General features: G+C 35.3%; 1 protein-coding gene across 4 annotated transcripts in view; it reads right to left on the bottom strand.

Moving 5' to 3' along the window:
* SYT14 (synaptotagmin 14) overlaps positions 1-13,954 on the bottom strand; it is a 246,837-nt gene that overhangs the window by 81,734 nt on the left and 151,149 nt on the right. For all 4 annotated transcript variants that reach the window (XM_070497485.1, XM_070497487.1, XM_070497486.1 and 1 more), the window contains 2 exons: positions 9,315-9,583; positions 5,271-5,720 (listed from right to left, as the gene is read on the bottom strand). In XM_070497485.1, the coding sequence (XP_070353586.1) occupies positions 5,271-5,720; positions 9,315-9,583 (719 nt within the window). The remainder of the gene's footprint in view (positions 1-5,270; positions 5,721-9,314; positions 9,584-13,954) is intronic.

The raw sequence follows: 13,954 nt of genomic DNA, 5'->3' as shown, positions 1-13,954 counted from the left end.
AACACTCAATGGTATATGGCATAAAGTAAAGTAATAGTCATTTAAGTTTGAAAAGGGCAAAATGAAAAGTAAAGAAGTCACTGGTCCAAAGCAGTTTTGAAATACTACTGGGCAAACTCAGGCTACAATGCCTTGATTAGGTTTCAAGGTCTGGGAATAATCCCCCATGGCTCTCACTTGCATTCTCTGGGCTCTTAATTCTCCCTCTGTGTCACCCTTCCTTTTTCTTGAAAGGTAGCAAGCAGGTGTTTGCAGCTGAGTAGTTTTACTGGCTTGCTTCTTGCTAGTTGCATTTTGGGGGTCCAACCACCTCTTTCCATTTCATATTCCCTATTTCTTTCAGTCCTAGTTGGCAGTGTTTGTGTTGATGCAATTTTTTGAATAATATTGTGGGTCTTACGTGAATTTTACAGAGGTTCACTCCATTAAACAATATGCCCACAAATTTTCTCAAGATCATCTCTTCTCTATCTTTGGCTTCCACTGAGATAGCTGAGGGACAACATTCTTAAGCAACCTAGTGGTGCTCTGGTTTGACTGAGATGATCTATAAGGAACCCTCTTAATCTCCTAAAAGGGTCTTCAAGGAAACCTTGTATGGCTGAATACTCAACTTTTTTATTTTTGGGGGGTTTCAGCAAAAGTTGTACAGTCAAACCCTCAGCATTTTCTCTACACTAGCGTTCAGCAGCAATTTCTAAATTTTAGCATCTTTTGTAATCTAGATAGGATAAGAATTTCCCAATTTATCAAGTCCTAGTTCCTTTTCATTTAACATTTAGTCCCTCAATTTATCTCTCTCCTCTTGCATTTCACTATGAACAGCAATAAGACAGACTATGCCTTCAACATTGCGCTTGAAATCTCCTCAGCTAACCAACCAAGTTCATCGTTCACAAGGTCTGCTTTCCACCCAACTGTAGGAAGCAATTCTTCTAAGCTTTCTGCCACTACATGGCAAGGATTCTCCCTTCCTCCAGTTTCCAAGAATATGTTCCTCACTTCCTTCTGCCTTTATGGGTAGCATCCTTAAAGTCTAGATTTCTACTAAGTATGTTCAAGACAAGTTAGGCTTTTCTCTATCATGCTCTTCAAAATTCTCCTCCAGATTCTTCCAGCCCTCACCCATGGGTGATTCCAAAGCTACTCCCACATTTTTAGGTATTTGCTATGGCAGCATCTCACTTCCTGGTATCAAAATCTATATTAGTTTTCCATTGCTGTCTAACAAATTATTAGCAGCTCAAAACAACACCTATTTATTACCTCAGGTTTTCTGTAGGTCAGAAGTCCAAGTGAGCTCAACTGGATTCTCCACTTAGGGTCTCACAAGACTGAAATCAAAGTTGCAGCTCGGCTGTTATCTGGAGGCTCTGGTGAAGACTCTACTTCCAAGCTCATCTGGGCTGCTAGCTGAATTCAATGCCTTGTGGTTGTAGGAGTGAGGTCCCCATTTTCTAGCTACTCACACTGCACAGATTGCGCTAATCAAGCACTGTCTGTACAGGAAGGGTTGTGTGTTTGTATGTTTGTAAGTGAAAGAAGTTTCATTCTTAAGAAATCACAATAAATATATCTAAAAATATTAATAAATCTAAATTGAATGAGAAATAAAATTGGAATGAGAAAGAGGGGAGAGGACATTTCCAGGTAACTGTTATAGAGAGTAATATCGTACCAAAAATGCAAGAGAAGAAAGTACTTTGAGTTATACACTAGGAAAGAGTCCAGATGAACAAAGTTGAGTTTATGAGAAAAGTTCAAATTATGAGAGGGATAAACCATGGTAAGAGGGTAAATGATGACATTCTAGGTATTGGGTATGGCTTAAGAGATGAATAAAGCAAGTAAATACTAAACAACGGCTATTTCAACATTTATCTGTCAGGGTTCTTATTTGAAAACACTGGAAGCTAACTCCCGACTGATAAAGCAGAACAGCAATTTACTAAAGGAATTGGGGTGACTAAACAACCAGACTTATGGCTAAGCTTCTCAAGAACAAAACCTAAGAACACACTGCAGAATTGATCTGGTGAGGAAACTTTGCTGTGGCTCCCGTGCCAAGGTCTTTTCTTTCCTGTAACTGTTACTGCCTTGCACCAACACCATTTCTGCACGAGCAAAGCTATTTTAGAGTTACTGCTGACTCTGAATATCAGATTCCTCTACTGTCAACCTCACAGAAACACGATTTGAGTGTAGTGTCTGCTTCCCTGTTCAGTCTGCACTGAGGTTTCCTGAAAATGAATGAGTGGCAGAATCTAGGTCACATGGCTCATGACCTAGCTACCATGAGACTGGGAAAGTGAATTTTATACCCGACCTTGGAGAGGTGGGACTATCAGTTGAGACCTCCTCAGACATTAGAAGCTTGTTGAAGAGATATGGAAGAGTGAGAACATATATGTCCACCACAAAATGTCACACATTAAGCATACAGAACACCTAAAATTCACCCATTTTTGTTCTTACCTAACTCCTTTCCCAATATATACTGGTACAATCAGAGAATATCAGAGATGGATGGGACCTTAGAGATCATTTGGTTTAATTCTCTCATTTTACTAGTGAGAAATCTGATGCCCTAAGTGATGAGATAATTTACCCAAGCTTACACAACTAGTTAGTAGAAAGAACTCATGCTTTTCCACCCTTCATATATTTTCTATCAGTCAATGATCATGAAGGCTTAACTCAAACTATATCTTTATCTTAATGTTAAACTTTAATCTTAGCCTTAGGGAAACTCAATGTTCAGTCCTGAGAAAGTCATTTTGGTGACACTAGTCATTTTTCTCTCAATGTATTGCTTCGAAGAGTTCCTGAAAAACTAGCTATTAAACTAAATTTTATTTGCAGAATTCTATTTTTTATTATCCATGAAGATAAACTATAATTAAGCTTCAAATAACTGTAAATTTTTTGACTGGATTAAAAGTTGCCCTTGCAAAAGGCCAATGTTCTTGCAATAACAATAAGTAGTTATTCAAAAGCCACAAGAAATAAATGTTTAATTCTAAGAGTACCTCTCACTCACATATTATTAAACCTTAAAAAATTAGAGCTAAAATCACTCAAGTAAAGTATAATCACATGATTTCTCCATATAGATATCAAAACCTAAGCAAAGGGAACATTAACACTATAGCATATATAGAATATATACATTCTATCTACTAGTATTTTATTTTTATGACAACTAGCACAGAAGCCAAAAACAAGCAATGAAATTTTGAGAAGGCAGAGAAAAAAAGAAAGCAAGAGAGAGGTACATTTAAACATAAGCATTGAATTTGAGAAGTACGGCAATGCAGTTATTCAGATTTAAATGTTACGTCTTAGAAGCTATTTATCTAGCATTTTTTTCTTCTTGTGAACACTCCTCAGAAATTTATTGTACTGGTTGTCGGAAATATAGAGTCAGTGACTATAAGCTAATACACGTAATGTAAGTGTATACAAAAATTAGTTTGACCAGAGATAAAATCTCATTATTTTCTATGGCTTCATTTTCTTTGTGAAATGAATATAATTAATACAGAATTGGGAACAGATAATTTGGAGTAAATAAAGCAAAACAAAATACATACTTCTTGACGATAAAGTCATTCTCTTCTAGTTTAACTCAATTATTTTTATATAAGAATATGTTTTCCATAAGAGAACCAGTGATCATCACTCAGACCAAATAATAAGAAAGTCTAAAAATCATATTAAGAATTGCAGAACATTCAATTTTATAAAAAATTATCTTTTCCCCTCTGAGATAGTGCCTGCGCTTTCTTTTTTCTCTACTCTGATAAACTGCTCTTAGTCATTTTTTTTAAAAAGGCATTTCCCCAAAATGGTAATTTTTAAATTTAAAATTATAACAAGTTATCAATTTCCCCAATAAAGGTTCAATCTTATCCTACAAACTCATAAGGATATACTATATTTATCAATATCTTCTGATTTTTAAAGATGCTGAAATTATCTAGCTAAATAATGGTATGGGGTTTGCTTGGGAATGAAGGTCCTATAAGACCAAATGCTGTGTGGTATAAATTCAGCGATACTGTAAACTTGGGCTTTGGCTTACACATTTAAAAGCTTAAAAACAACCCTAAAATATTATACCCTTATTTTAAAATATAAATCTATTCTAAAATCTGTGTAATATTATAAAAATGCTTTTCATTCAATATAACAGAGGAATAAATGTAATTCACAATTTACACTTATAGCATAGCACAGATTTTCTTATAATCTAAATAACTGTGTGGAATAATGTATCTCCCTTGTTTAAAGAAACAGTGCAGTTTGCCCATGATTTGCAATGCCTTGTGGGAATTTAGTTAAAAATATGAGGAGAGGGAGACTTGGATATGATCAGAACCTGGAGGAAAAAAGAGAAAAGGGAAAATAGCTCATAGTACTAAACTTAAATATTCTCCAAGAAATACTGCAAAATCTTTGTTTAAAAAGAGTAGAAAGTGTGGGCCCAGCCCAGTGGCACACCAGTTAAGTTCACACGCTCTGCTTCAGCAGCCCAGGGTTCACTGGTTCAGATCCCAGGTATGGACCTACACATTGCTTATCAAGCCATGCTGTGGCAGGCGTCCCACATATAAAGTAGAGGAAGATGGGCATGGATGTTAGCTCAGGGCCAGTCTTCCTCAGCAAAAAAAAAATAAAGAAGAAGAAGAAGATTGGCAGAAGCTGTTAGCTCAGGGCTAATCTTCCTCAAAAAAAAAAAAAAAGGATAGAAAGTAAAATGAGGCAAGTTTTTTTGAACCTTTAAAAATAATTTCATAGCAGTTCTGGAAAGATAATCAGGCATGACCTAGGCAGCAGAACACATTCTGTATAAGCAAATAATTTCTGCAGTATATATATCACAGAAACGGGGCTAGATAGTTCTTAACATATCACCTAGTTTTAACCTGGAAAGAAAACAATAAATTCTATAAGGAGTTCAGACGACATCATGGTCAATCATGTAATAAATGTTGAACAAAGGAACAAATGGGTAAGACATGGGGCTAGACTCTGTGGAGGATCAAATAAAATACATAAAATAAATCACATATAATCTTCAAGGGCAACTTTTATAGATGAGAAAAAATTATACCTACCTATCCAGGGCTTAGAAATTTTGTAAAGGTATGATTACCATGTAAAAAACAGACTGAAGAAGTTGTTGGGTTTATCATAGATTTTAAAAATTGTATATAGCTTATACCATGAACATAAACTGTATTCGGGCTATTTGATCAGATACTCACAGAATGATTGTAAGAAGGTTCCAATATCACAGGTAATGACATTTTCCCTTGAAGATTCAATTTTGTTAAATAAAAAATCTTTTCCCCCACAATCTTTTCTTTTTTCATGCGATGTACACCATACAGTCTAAACCGAACTGCATAATTTCCAATCATCTCAGATTCAACATGATTAAATTTGAATGTTTCTGTGAAGACAGGGCACGGTCCTCTCTGGATGCTGGTTTTTGCTCTCTGCTTCTTTATAGGTAGAAGAACAAGGTGCACTTGCCATGAGTTGCCACCTGTCCTGTTATACGTTGGGATATCTGTGACAGCTGTCACTGTTACCAGAAGCTTCTGCTCTTGTGAGTCATAGTCAAAAGTCACATCCAGTGTGCCATATTTAGCTTCTGGCTCAGGATCAAAAGGTTTAGGAAGCTGTGAAGACGATCCTCGAGCTGACATATCCTAAGAAAAGCAAATTTAAATGTTTTCAGTTTTTAACTCTATTATTTAATCTAGCATGAAAATAAATACCCGGTATTTCTTTAGGAGGAGGATGTAAAAATTATTTTGATTTGCTGCCACAAAGAAAGTAATAATAATTAATAGGCAACTACAACCAAAAGCTACTCTCAGGGCCAGAGAAGTGTAAGTTGTAAGTTAAACTCAAAAACTTATTATTATAAAGATGCAAAATTTAATATTCACCATCACAATTTTGAGAAAGTTGGATATATATTTTTATAATGAAAACTGAAAATATATACTTCAAGGTTTATCTCCGTTCCTTTTGTAGGAAACTACTAAATTTTACTTTTAACATTATAAACAACGCAATCGGCAGCTCAATATTAGGATGGAGAGAAAGAGAACGTAAATAAAAGTATAATGCCATTAAAAAATTTGGTCCAATTTTCGGTGTGTTCTAAAATGCCCCTATCTGTAATAGAACATAAACAAATTTAAGCTTGAAAATCGATGGAAATGTGAAATATGAAAGTATAAAATACAAAGGCCTCAAAATATTTGCAGCCAAATATTTATTTTCCACAAGACACAATTTACTTCAAATTTTAACCAGAATTGAAAACTGCGTATTATTTTCTAATACTAATTGCTGTTGAAAATGGCAGCATACACATTTCAAAAGTTCAAGAAAGACTAAAACTATACATTTTAGTTACAAGATTAAAAGAAGTTGTGCCCATTTTACCTGGAACTGTCTCAAATTTCTGCCAGTCTAATTTTCTGGAATGTAGCAGGAGTTTCAGCTAGTTACTGACTGTGCCAAACCCCGGTCTCTGACCTTACATCCATACCATTTTGCCCCTTCAAGTATTTTAATAAATCTTAAATGTTTTTCATTTTAAAATGCGGACCAATTTTATAATTTACTAAATTTTTCTCAACTTTTATTTAGTGCCTACTGTAGCGGTCACCACTACTGACTCCCAGTCTTCCCTTTTTGTGCTTCTCAAAAGAACCACCTGAGTTTTAGCCAGAAACATACCATCTGGCAAGAGACAATACTTCAAAATCTTCCTTATAGCTGATATGCCCACGAGACTCAGCTTTGCCCAAGGGGAGGCAAACAGAAGTTATGTGTGAAATATCCAGATCGAGTTTATAGAAGAAATTACTTGCCCTTCACTCTCTTTCTCACTCTTCCCACAAGCAGATACAGAAACAGGATGTGTGGGTCAGCTTGGACAATATAGATGAGGATACTATGCTAGGGGATGATGGAGGGAGAAAAAAGAAGGAACTGGGCCCGTGAATGATGTCGTAGAGTAAAGCCACCGACTCGCGCTGGACTGTTGTTAAATGGAAAACAATCTTCTGTGGCTTTCAGCCATTGTATCTGTCTCCTTGTCATAGCAGCTCACCCCATGCCCTAACTATTACACCTACTATGTACCAAGCCCTGTTTCAGGTTGGACAGATGCACTAGAGAACCAAAAAGACACAAGTCTCTGACCTCATAAATCTTACATGTCTACCTCCAGTGACCCACTCTGTATCATGTACAGGAGAAAAGATGACAAATGAAGAACAATCCTGAGGTAGAGAGAACAAACTCTCATAGAATAATTCAGTTTTTTTATGCTATATGATTAAATCAGGGTAAGCATATTCTTACCCTGCAAAAAAAAAACTTTACAGTTTAGAGCAAAATGTTTTAATGCGTGCCACTTCATAGTTGGTAATTAAAGATGATTAATTATATGGCTTTGGTTTTTCAATTAAATATTTTTCTAAAATATATTTCTAAGATTTTCAAGGCAATAAAAAATTTTATAAGGTCCTAGGTAGCTATTGCTGAATTTTGGTTCTCTTGGTGCCTCCCTATTCTTTTTTCTGGGCATTCCGACAATTCTAGTGAAACTGAGGGTTAAAAGGGTGGGACCTATAGAGATAAAAGATAACATTTGTATCCTGCAAATAATCCTTCCTTTGAAGGTGTCTGAATCAAAGTTTTGAATAAGGCTTAGGCAGCAACAGGTCATCAGCAGAGCGGATAACTCCCTGTAAGGGAGCTCTTCTGAACGCTCACTCCTTTCCCAGTTCCATCATGCACGTGGACAGGCTCTGAGACAGCTACATCCTGGACTAAACTAAGAGGAAAGGAAGAATTTTCTATTTGATAAGTAAGACCTATTAAAGAAATACTGGGCAGCAAAATAAACTTGAAAAAACACAAGAGTGAACGTTATACTAACATAGGCTATGAGCATCTAAATATTTATGGAGTGTGCATTTGGTGCATTGTTTGAAAATGTTCAATTCTGCTACAGAAGACACAAAACGAAGAAGGCAGAGGAGACGCATAAGAGGTGTTAACACAAACAGCTAGCTGGCAGCTTCTGAAATAAGAGCACAACTCACAGGCTGTGTTAACTATAGATAATGAGCAGGGAAGTGACTTGAGAGACACAGGCAGAATCGAGAAGAGTTGTTAAACATAGACAGTAACGAAGTTAATAACTTGTAAAGTGTTCCAAAGATAGAATAAATAAAAAATAAGATAGGGGCCGGCCCTGGCGGCCTAGTGGTTAAGTTCAGCATGCTCTACATTTCCATGGCCTGGGTTCTAGGTTAGATACTATAATACTAGAAATAGTAGAAAAGTAGTAACAGATAAAAAGTATTTTCATAAATTATATAAGAAAAACTTAAAATTAAGGAAATTCTATTCATAGCTCTACTTCCATTATTTAATTTTGGCAGTAAAAAGAAACTTCGCCTTGTAAGAACACTGACACACTACAGTATTATGAAATGGTGTCTAGGACAAAAGTTGTAAAAACTTGCTGTCTAAAAGAAAGTAAACCCTAAAAGTTAATACTGTTTTATGAAAACTTCTAGATTACTTTCATATCATCTTTACAGAACGATTAAAACAAATCCTTTTTAGAACATGGAAGGATTTCAAAAGTCTAACACACCTATTTTTGTTATCGTTTTCACATTTTTGCTCCAAAAAAGGTAATAACTTAAAACAACCAACCAATCATTCTGAATGCATGACGCATGAATTCAAATTTCATTAGTAAAGCTGAGCATCACTTATCCCTTCCATAGCCTATGATATGAAAATGCAAAAACATTATTTTGAAAGACCTGTAAAACATTAATGGGCAACCTCCTAAGAGTCAAACAAGCCAAAATAAAATAATAAAATAAAATAAAAAACACAAACATAAATAGGAACCTCAAGATGAAAGAAACCAATAGATAATTCCAAAATATTTTATATAAAATGTTAAAATAGAGAAAAAACCTATCTTGAGGTTGAAACCTGGGGGAAGAAAATTTTTCAGTATCTTTTGTCTTGCTCTCATTTTTAGCTACTCATCTTCCTTTGGGGAAGAGTGGAAGATTGCTTGGGACAGTCTTGATAAGTCTGCTGGATAAAAATTAGATCAAGGATAGAAACTGGTACCAGAGGCCACAAAGGAGAAGATATCGAGAAAACTTTCTTCTTACTAAGAGGAGAAGCACAGGATTATTATCCTCCAAATCACATTCAGTTAAAAAATTCTACGTGCTTTTACTTACTTCCGGGCTCAGGACTGCAGTGCTGTCACTCGGAACATCTTCTTCATATCCTTTATTATGAAAACTTTCTATTTCATGACCTGTACTTCCTTCACTTGGGCACTTGTTATATGAGCATCTTGGACTGTTGCAGTGGGAAAATTCACATTTACTGTCCCCCATTTCTGAGGGGGTACATGAGAGATGGGGAGAACCACTGTCATCCTGATATGGTGGTGGCTGCAATTCATCCAGTGGGGGTGTTCTTCTCATTCTCTGAATGCAGTTTCCTGATAATGATTAAGAATCTGGTCACTGTTTCCAATTAGCCTCAACATGCAGTATAATCCACAATAATTGTAAATAACTTCAAAAAATCGGGAATAAAATATTTGTGGCAGCATAATTATTAGATTTACTAATGAGTTTTCTTCTTCCTTAATTCAGACGCAGAAATAAAATAATCTCATTTCCCACTCCTCTCCTCCTGCATAATAAGATTAGCAAAAATAAAAGTCATATACTACGAGAGATCCTGTTACATACTATACAAGTGGGAGAGCAAGAAATATTAGTGAAATAGTTTATTTAGCTCTTTATTTCAAAACAATCCTGAAGCATACATACTTCATCTATTCCCTTCTGATCTGTGGCCCCTCTAGCCACAGTAGGTAAAAACACGGTAGGTAAAACAAACAAAAAAACCTCAATTATTTTCTTCAATTACTGAGATGAACTCAAACTAGCCTTCAGCTTAGCAGTGTTGGAAACTGTTTTTCTCCATCTCTCCTAGATCCAGAATCCTAAAATGAGGTGTGCTATGAATCAGGGCTAATCCTCAATGGCCAGCAGAGACGGAAGGCTGCCTCCTACCCTGTGTCCCTCATCAGGAGGCCACTCCCTGCCCCACTCTACTCTGTGGGTACTCCTTCGGCTCCATCTTGTCTACAGCAGGCATCTCCACCACCCGCAGTTAATCTGAAACCACATTTTCTTTCACTCCTAAATTACCCTTTTAATTTTTACCTTAATGATTTATCTCAATGACTGAGAATAAACATGTCTGTGAAGAGGAGAGAGGTGGGGGCAGGAGGTGGATATAAAGAGATAGAGTTCAGTATACAATTTAAGAATAGCTAAGTCTGTGTAGATAAACCCTGAAAGCAATATCAGAGATTAAATTTAAACACTGCTCACTTTTTCTTTTAATGGACTGAATCTCTTTTCTCAAAAGGGACCCTGAAAAAAGGTAGTTTGTATTATAATTCTTATAATGGAGTTCAGTTCAAATGTTCAATAGGTCTTCTGTTCTTCCTGAGATAGAAAAACGTCACATAAGAATTATAAAACATTAAAAAATTACCACAATGCCTGGTTCAAATGAAAAATACCAATTTGCATGAACTTAGCACAAATTTACATATTCACTCAGAAGCCCTAATTTTGGAAAAAGAATAATAAATGTCTTATCTAGTGAGTCTAACATATTAACTTCAGTTTATAAAACATAAGGAAAAAGTAAAAAAGTTACTGAATATAGTTGAAGCTAAATTTGAGAAGAGAAGATAGATTAAATAGATACATTGCAAGTAGTAGCCAATAAAACACAATATCCCAGATTTCAGAGTGAGGCTTCCAGGAAAGCTTTTGTTTTCCTGATTAAAAGCAGGCAGACTCAACTGGCATGCCCCTTTTGTCCACGGGCCTTTCTCCTTCCTCCTGTCTGGAGGTGAAGCAGCAATCTTGTAACCATAAAGTAACAAGCATGAGAATGAAAGCTAAGGGCAGAGAAGTAGAAAAAGAGAAAGTCTGGGTATCTGAAATATCACTAGGAACTATTTCCAACCTTCTCGATGCCTGACACAAATAAATCTTATTTGTTAAAAGGAAAAAACCCAAAAAACTCATAGTTGGATTTTCTGTTGTTTCCAAATACATTCTCTACTGACAGTTTTTAAATCATTAAAGCAACATCCTTTCTTCCTTTAAAAATGTATATTTCATCAGCCACTGAATTACAAAATTAAATAGTAATGCCTAAATATTTACTGTAACATGAAGGCAATAAAAAATTTTCCAGTGTAGTGGTTCTAAGAGTCAGTGTACCATCTTTTCCTTTACCTTTATTTTTTTTTTAAAAGAGAGGTGATCTTTCCCAGAAGACTCTCAGCATATTACCCCACAGATCCCACATGTCACATGTCTATTTCTAAATCATCTCTGCTAGAGGAAACAGGATAACTATAATGGGTTTAGATTAATCAGAAGCCATCAAATTGAAGCTAGGGATGGGGTCAGTTTCACTGTTCCTATCTATGTGGAAAAGAGTAGATGCCACTCACCAATAAAAAAAGAGAGAGGATTCAAATAAATAAAATTAGAAATGAAAGAAGAGACATTACAACTGATACAACAGATAGAAAGGATCATAAGAGACTACTATGAACAATTATATGCCAACAAATTGGTCAACCTAGAAGAAATACATACATTCCTAGAAAGATACAATTGACCAAGACTGAATCATGAAGAAAGAGAAAATCTGAACAGACCAATTACTAGAAAGGAGACTGAATCAGTAATCAAAAACCTCCGAACGAACAAAGTTTGGGACCAGATGGCTTCACTGGTGAATTCTACCAAACACTTGAAGAATTAATACCAATCTATTTCCAACTCTTACAAAAAACAGAAAAGGAGGGAATACTTCCAAACTGATTTTACCAGGCCCTCATTACCGTGATACCAAATCCAGGCAAGGATACTACAAGAAAAGAAAATTACAGTCCAATATCCCTAATGAATATGGATGCAAAAATCCTCAACAAAATATTAGCAAACTGAATTCAACAATACATTAAGAGGATCATACACCATGATCAAGAGGGATTTATTCCAGGGATGCAAGGATGGTTCAACATCCACAAATCAATCAACATGATACACCACATTAACAAAATGAAGAATAAAAATCATATGATCATCTCAATAGACGCAGACAAAGCATTTGGCAAAATTCAACAACCATTCATGACAAAAGCTCTCAACAAACTGGGTACAGAGGGAACATACATTAACATAATAAAGGCCATATATGACAAGCTTACAGCTAACATTATACTCAATGGTGAACAGCTGAAAGCTTTTCATCTAAGATCAGGAAAAATACATGAATGCAGACTCTCACCACTTTTATTCAACATAGTGATGGAAGTCCTAGCCAGAGCAATTAGGCAAAAAGAGAAATAAAAGGCATTCAAATTGGAAAAGAATAATTAAAACTGTATCTATTTGCAGATGACATATTATATCAGAAAACCCTAAACACTCACCAAAAAACTGTTAGACTAAATGAATTCAGTAAGTTGCAGGATACAAAATCAATATAAAAAATCAGTTGGATTTCTATACACTAACAATGAACTATCAGAAAAAAAAGAAAGAAAGAAAAAAAACCCCATTTACAATTGCATCAACAAGAATAAAATACCTAGGAACAAATTTAACCGAGGAGGTGAAAGATCTGTACACTAAAAACTACAAGACCCTGATGAAAGAAACTGAAGAAGACACAAATAAATGGAAAGTTATTCCATGCTCATGGATTGGAAGAATTAATATTGTTAAAATGTGCATATTACCCAAAGCAATCTAGAGATTCAATGCAATTGCTATCAAAATTCCAATGGCATTTTCCACAGAAATAGAAGAAACAATACTAAAATTTGTATGGAACCCAGAAGATTCCAAGACTCCAAATAGCCAAAGCAATCTTGAAAAAGAAAAACAAAGCTGAAGGCATCACACTTCTTGATTGCAAACTATATTACAAAGCTATAGTAATTAAAACAGTATGGTATTGGCACAAAAACAGAAACATAGACCAATAAAACAGAATACAGGGCCCAAAAATAAACCCACACATACGTGGTCAATTAATTTAGGACTTAAGGAGACAAGAATATACAACGTGGAAAAGATATTCTCTTCAATAAATGGTGATGGGAAAACTGGACAGCCACATTCAAAAGAACGAAACTGGACCCCTCTCTTATACCATACACAAAAATCAACTCAAAATGGATTAAAGACTTGAACATAAGACCTGAAACCATAAAATTCCTAGAGGAAAACACAGAGGTAAGCTCCTTGATGTCAGTCTTAATGAATTTTGCAAGGCAACAACAGAAAAAATAAGTGGAATTACAGCAAACTAAAAAGCTTCTGCACAGCAAATTATCAAAAAAATTACAAGGCAACCTACAGAATGGGAGAAAATATTTGCAAATCATATATGTGGTAAGGGGTTAATAACCAAAATATATAATGAACTCATACAAGTCTACAGCAAAAAAAAAAAACAAAAACAAAACACAAAGAACCAAACAATCTGACTAAAAAATGGGCTGAGAAACTGAATAGACATTTTTCCAAAGATGACATCCAAAGGGCCAATAGGTGCATGAAAAGGGGCTCAATATTATAATCAGTGAAATGTAGATCAAAACCACAATGAGATATCATCTCACATCTGTTAGAATGGCTATTATCAAAAAGACAAGAGGTAAGTGCTGGTTAGGATGTGGAGAAAAGGGAACTCTTGCACAGTGTTGGTGGGAATGTAAACTAGTGAAGCCACTATGGAAAACAGTATGGAAGGT

The sequence above is a fragment of the Equus asinus genome, chromosome 25 (genome assembly GCF_041296235.1).
Source record: "Equus asinus isolate D_3611 breed Donkey chromosome 25, EquAss-T2T_v2, whole genome shotgun sequence".
NCBI lineage: Eukaryota > Metazoa > Chordata > Mammalia > Perissodactyla > Equidae > Equus > Equus asinus.
This window is presented reverse-complemented; position numbering and strand designations above follow the sequence as displayed.